The sequence below is a fragment of the Canis lupus genome, chromosome 38 (genome assembly GCF_011100685.1).
Source record: "Canis lupus familiaris isolate Mischka breed German Shepherd chromosome 38, alternate assembly UU_Cfam_GSD_1.0, whole genome shotgun sequence".
Classification (NCBI taxonomy): domain Eukaryota; kingdom Metazoa; phylum Chordata; class Mammalia; order Carnivora; family Canidae; genus Canis; species Canis lupus.
The window spans coordinates 14,202,756-14,209,455 of record NC_049259.1 but is presented as its reverse complement, the minus strand read 5'-3'; the positions used below and the strand labels follow the sequence as shown (position 1 = coordinate 14,209,455).

Genomic DNA, 6,700 nt, shown 5'->3' with positions numbered 1-6,700 from the left:
TATTTGTAGTGCAAGTCAAACTATGGGGGCTTTACTCAAAAGTACTGGCCAGCTAAAGGAAACACACAGTTCTGAGTGATCATTATAAAGAGCCCCAATTTAAGTCCAATCTAAATCATAGTTGACGTTATTAGAGAACATTAAAAATATGGTAAAAATTTACACATCACATGTAAAGTCGTTAACGTTCTGATTTAATAGTTTGCAAAAGAGATCTGCAGATGTGTTTCCAATTATACTGGCTTCTATACCCATCTATCATAATATAGGCATGGTTACATATACCGAAACGTAGGAAAATCTAGAGCATAGCTGTACAGCAATACTTTAAGGTCCGAAGTCTGACCAGTACGTATCAAAACATTTCAACATTTCACTGGTTTACTAAACTGACAAAGAACCATTTACAATGAAAAAGAAAAAAAAAATCTTACAGACTTCTTCTGACTGAAAGTTTCCTTTATTAACAGGCTTTTCGGTTTTGAACCTTACAAGAAGCTTCCTTAGGCAGTTGGTACATAGCATGTGTTTTCAGGGTCTTTCTCTGAATGCAGACTTGCTTGGTCATGTAATAACTCGCCTGGGTTTTCATCCCGTTAACATGACCTCTTTTTTTCTGGCTCGTTTGAGTTCAAGTTCCTTAAGCCATCCATGAGTTCCTGGCAAAGTATTTGGTCTCCACTTTATACACCTGTTTTATTTTCCAAGGGCAATGAAATGTTCATTATATAGTAACACACAATAAATAACTCACTGTTAACTCTAAAGGTAAGAATGGGAAGGGTGCCTATTGCATAGCAATACAGAAAAATCAAGTGAGGCATGGGATAGGAACTGTATGTACAGCAACTCCACTTAATGGGATTTTCCTGTTTGTTGGTTTTTTTTTTCCTTTCACATAATTAACACTAACAAATTCTTCCAGTGTTTATTTTTTTCTTAAAAAAAAAAAAAAGGTTTTGCTTCTTGTCTCTCTCACTTACAGAGTAGGTGAAATGTAGAATAAAGCCTTCAATTTGTTTTGTTTCGTTTTGTTTCAGGTGCCAGTTTTAACAAACAGAACACAAACTTCCAAAGTGTTTGAACTAGTACCGCTTTTTTCAAAAAAAATTTTTTTAACACTGTTGAAGCAAGGCTCTCTTATGTTTTCTTGTTACAAACATTGTCATTGTTCTTGTCGCTGTCGTCCTCCTCCTCCTCCTCATCATCATCATCACCACGTGATTATCGTCTTGCTGCTTTTCCAAGAATCTTAGCTGCATTTGCAAGACTTTACGATCATATTCGAGAGCTGTTCAATCTTGGGTGTTTTGCCGATGTAGTAGAGAATGGTTAGCGGTTCTAAATCCTGGGACACGCAGCAAGGGGAGGCAGATGCTTCTGGATTTATGGTATTATATAAGCTGAGAACCTGAAAGGACACAGGAGGAGAAAGAGAAGATAGGAAAAGACAAAAAAAAAAAAGGAAAAGGAAAAGAAAAGAGGGGACAATTATTTTAAAAAGAACCATTACATATTGCCACAGTTTTATCTTATCAGTCACAGGGCTCAGTAGACAATTTAAACTACTTTTGGTTTACAGTTTCCTTCTCTAAACCCCCAATTATGGTCAACTTGGTATGTGTTCCTAGTAATCACTGAATTCATCATTTTCCTACAGAATCCTGTTCTCATGCATCATAAACAAATGATTTTGTAAAAGCTCGGATTGCACAAAATCACTCATTCAACAGATTTTACAGTTTTCCCAATAATCCTTTACTTTGATCACTGCTCTGCTGCACATACTTGCCAGGCCCTCGAAAAACCTGGTCCTCTTACTATTTGCTTTTGTGTCTACACTTCCTTGTAACCGAGTGTATATTTCCAATTCCGACCTAGATTAGAGTTCCCTTGAGCTCAGAGGCTCTGTGGACTTTATTTTGACCTCAGAGCCCTATTAAGACAAAATGAGACTCCTGTGCTCGGGTAAAGAAGCAAATACATAGAGAAGGAGGAGAATCAGATGCCTTATTAAAACTCCCGTCAGAGCTTTAATCTACCCTTCTGTATAGAAAAAGACACCTGTCTGCATGTGACACTTCTCTGTGCTGTCTTCGAGGGCCAATTTAATATCATCTACATTTTTATTTAAAAGAAAAAAGAGGGATCCCTGGGTGGCTCAGCAGTTTAGAGCCTGCCTTCTGCCCAGGGCGTGATCCTGGAGTCCCGGGATCGAGTCCCACGTCGGGCTCCCTGCATGGAGCCTGCTTCTCCCTCTGCCTGTGTCTCTGCCTCTCTCTCTCTCTCTCTCTCTCTCTCTCTGTGTCTCTCATGAATAAATGAATAAAATCTTTTTTAAAAAAGAAAAGAAAAAAAGAGGTACGCCTGGGTGGCTCAGCAGTTGAGCATCTGCCTTCGGCTCAGGGAGTGATCCCAGGGTCTGGGGATCGAGTCCCCTATAGGACTCCCTCAGGCTCCCTGTGAGGAGCCTGCTTCTTCTCCCTCTGCCTGTGTTTCTGCTTCTCCCTGTATCTCTCATGAACAAATAAATAAAATCTCTTAAAAAAAATTAAAAAGAAGAAAGAAGAAAAGAAAAAAAGAGGGACACCTGGGTGGCTCAGTGGTTGAACATCTGCCTTTGGCTCAGGGTGTGCTCCCGGGGTCTGGGGATCGAGTCCCCTATAGGACTCCCTGCAAGAAGCCTGCTTCTTCCTCTGTCTATGTCTCTGCCTCTCTGTGTGTGTGTCTCTCATGAATAAATATGTAAATAAAGAAATCATCTTTAAAAGAAAAAAAGATACAAGTCTTTTCATGTATTATGGTTTCCTAAATACAATCAAGAAGTAAGCAGCTAAAAGCTAATTAAGAATGACACTAAAAGTGAGCTCTATTTTTAATTACTCACTTTCTTACATTTTGCTTAAAACCATAATAGTAATAATAATCAACCCTCCATTAGATTTTACATGGTACATGGTAGTGTCTAAGCTGGAGGGCAGATAGCCAGTCCCACAGTGGAATGAAGAGAAAGTTCTATAGTTAGTCCTATACAGTTAACTCTGTCTTATAGCAAAGGCGTATGGGACTTGTACTAATGGGAGTATGTAGGTTCCCTGGTGATGATAAAGAGACAGTTCCAAGGATGCCATTAATGCATTAGTCAAACAGCAAGTGACCTTTTTCCTCGAGATTCCCTGCAGTTTTTTCAGCCTAAGACAGAAGATCTGTTCAGTGCCGCAACACTGACTACTCTATTAAGCTACCTCTGGCTTCTTGGGTAACTGTCCAAACCACATATTTGTGACCATGACAGTTCTTCTTCCTCTCTCCTTGAAAAACAAGCATGGTCTCAGCCTTCACACACTCCCTCTGTGTATCAGGGAGGGGAATTATATTTCTACTTGGCACTTGGGCCTTGCCCACATTATAGCTACTGTTGCCACAGCCCGGTTGAAACAGCCTGGCCAGAGAGCTCAGACAAAGGGACAGGCATGAGCAAGCTTTCCTCACATGGCCAAGCACATGGTCAGCCCGGAGTGCCAAAATCTACAGGGGAGTTGGGAAAACAGCTAAAGGGAGGAGAGTCCTATTTGTCAATTTAAAGTCTAGCATATGTAGGCATTTATAAATAAACAGATTTCATGTTCTACTAACACATGATTTTTCATATGAATTAAAGAGGAATTTTATAATGCAGATTGTCTAAAATAATTGATCACCCCTAAACTCTTGAATTGAGCCGAATGCATTATGTGATCCTTTTGGCAGCAGATTCATTTTCCTACCCTGCAGTGAAGGCAATTTTTCTAATGCCTCTTTAATAAGGAGATTTACAGAGGCATAACCCCAATGTGTAGCCACATTTCAGGAATTAAACTCAGTAAGACAGAGCAAACGGAGGCCTGGTTATAAAACAAGGAAGCCTGCATTCCAAGTTCTGGTTTGTCACCAACTGTTTGATCCTGGGCGAGTAATCTACACGATCTAGACCCCAATTTCTTTAAGGAAAGTGAAATGTTTGGACGAGATAATTTATGAAATCCTTTCCATCTCTAAAATCCTACGTTATGAGGTACCAGGAAAAAGCATTAGGAAAATTTCTATTATTACATAGAAAAAGTCTCTGCAGAGCTGGCTACTAACCCCTGGCATCCCATCTAGGATTTACCCTCTGAATTAGCTTTCTATCCTCACTGAAGTAACCTGACAAAATATATAGATTCCTGCGTACTTTGGGTATATTCAAAAAGAATTGGGGGTACTGATTTTCAAGTCATTTTCACTTTTATCATCCTTTTGCTCTTTATATCTACTCTTTTTTCATTGTTGTTTTCAAGATTCTTTCTAACATAAACATTCCTTTTTACTTATAAATTGATGCTTTGAGGTTTAGAGGAGTTAAATGACTTTTTAATTGCCACACACTAGTGGGTCACTATGTCAAAGCATCAGCTGAGGTCCTCAAAGTCTCTCCGCTATGACAGTCCTTGATGTAGATGATGACAGATCCTTTTTTTAGATGGGGACCTGGGTCCCTTCACACCCCAGCTGTACACAACACCAAGTGATTGATTCCAAAAGATTTTTTTCATAGCTACCAACTGCTTACAGCTATTGTGAATATAAAATAAGGGAAAAAATTAAACAACACTGTCCTCTGGTTGCTTACAACTTAATTGGGAAGGCAAAACCTACTCTTCAAACTGATCAGCGTTACTCGTGATTTCACCTACACCCTACATTCCTCCTCATCCAAAACAAGGATTTATCCAATACCCATTCATGTGTGATGATGAACAGGCACCCAGCTGACTGGAATTCACTGGACATATTACCAGCAGGTACACATTAGCAACCCCAAATAGAAAAGATGGAGCAAAATACTTACCCTACTGTGCTGAGTGTCTGAACTCCACAAATATGGGCATGCTCCAGCACAGAAGTTGGCATTGTACCCTTTAGGTTCATGTATCCATTTCCACCCAAGATCCCTCTTGAAATCAATGTAAAGTGGACGTAGACAGCAATTATCCTGCACATTTCTGTTAGAAGAAAGAGCAGGGGAGATTTTATAGCTGATTTCCCCCTACCCTTCATTCCAAGCCAGAAAAAATGACTCATTCACTCATTCAAACAGCATCCAACAAGCAAATATCATGGGCCAGGACCAAATGGCTTTACAGTCATCTCAAATGACTTTCATGATGGAGTGTCATGGTGACCTGCTGGACTACCTTCCCTTATGAATTCTATGCCCCGAGTCTCTTGGTTGTGACCTTGAAAGTCAAATCTTTCCCTTGAATGACTAGATACAAGCAGAGAGGCGTCTGAAGAGACCCATCTTCGTTTTCAGCCAACACTGGGCAGTTTTGCCAATCAGCCTCGACTGCCCTTCCAAATATAAAATGGGTGAAGTACAACAGCTATTTTCAAAGAACCATCCTCATTTTCCTTTGAGAATGAATCCTTTATTTCATCTCCTGTCCCTTGACCCAAGAATGAGCCAGAGATCAAGAAACATGGAGGCTTGCTTAGTGCAACATTAACCCTGGCGAGCAAAAAAAGCCATTTTACTCATGAATTCTTTGAGTGCTTTATCAGTGAGAACCCCTCACTGCCCCATAGCTCTCAAAATAAAGAAATAACCTTCCTCTTACGAGCCCTGATAAGAAACCACAGGAGAACATTCACACTCTCCCCACCATGAGCTCTTATAGGAGTGGGAAATAAATTTGTGTTGCCTTCGCTTCTCTCATACTCTGTAGATAACGACACAATAAATAGTATTCTTCTTCTATTTCTCTCATCTCCATGAAAAAAGGTATGGCCATGGGCCTACCATGGGGGGTGAGGGCTTCATGTGGACATTGAGTCTTTCCAATTAAGGATCCACCATCTTACCCCTCAAGTAAGCTTATATTTGCTCTGGGGAGCAAGAAGCTCATTTTCTTCTTCAGCCCCAAAGTGCTTCAGGGGGATTTGGGAAAAAAATTCAGCGGACTAATTTTCTGACTTCAGACTTGGTTCATTGCAAAAGGTTGCAGAATACAACATAGAAAAACTGTTTAAAGCCTCCGGGAAGAATGACATGAGGAGGTATGGTGGCTATCCTGTACTATACCGGGTCTTAAGCAATGAGTGGAGTTTAGGTGAATTTGTAAGAAAAGACAAAGGCAGTGTAAGAGTTAACAGACGTAATTACTTTGTTTTATTTTTATTTCCTTTACCTAAAACAATAGGCTGCATCCAAAGCACGCTTCTTCCGCCGGTTGGACTGTTGTGACTCAAGTCTGTAGGAGGGCAACAACATTAGCAGGAGATGTGGGGTCTTCCCACTGTTTTTTTTCCTAGTGGACTTTATAGTTTTCTGATCACCACTGGTATATGTGGAGGTGCCATCAATACCTTGAAAAAATGCATTTGGGTAACAAACATTTAGCTTTACCTTCATCAAATATAACCAGCCATTCCTTTTTCCTTTGCATATTGTCACAAATAGCCGCGATGACCTCACAACAGCATCATCAGCTGGCTACAGTCATTCCCCACAGAAATAGATCTGCCACAATGAGACAATTGCAGGTGACAATGAACACTTCTCACTGAGGCTCTTGTCAGGAGGCCGTTTGGTGTCCAAGGCAGGCCTTGTTGCTAATGAAGGTCACTACAGGAGAAGCCTTTGACCAGAGTCCAAGGGCAAACTGGGTAGTTTATTTTC

The 6,700-nt window shown here is 40.4% G+C and overlaps 1 protein-coding gene across 3 annotated transcripts in view; it reads right to left on the bottom strand.

Annotated features, from left to right (window-relative positions):
- Positions 1–441: 441 nt before the first annotated feature.
- The window catches only part of TGFB2 (transforming growth factor beta 2), an 80,094-nt gene continuing 73,835 nt past the window's right edge, over positions 442–6,700 (bottom strand). For 2 of the 3 annotated variants that reach the window (XM_038586161.1, XM_038586162.1), the window contains 3 exons: positions 6,210–6,387; positions 4,871–5,024; positions 442–1,411 (listed from right to left, as the gene is read on the bottom strand). In XM_038586161.1, the coding sequence (XP_038442089.1) occupies positions 1,253–1,411; positions 4,871–5,024; positions 6,210–6,387 (491 nt within the window). In that variant the 3' untranslated portion in view covers positions 442–1,252. The remainder of the gene's footprint in view (positions 1,412–4,870; positions 5,025–6,209; positions 6,388–6,700) is intronic. The other variant, XM_038586163.1, reaches the window with a different exon arrangement.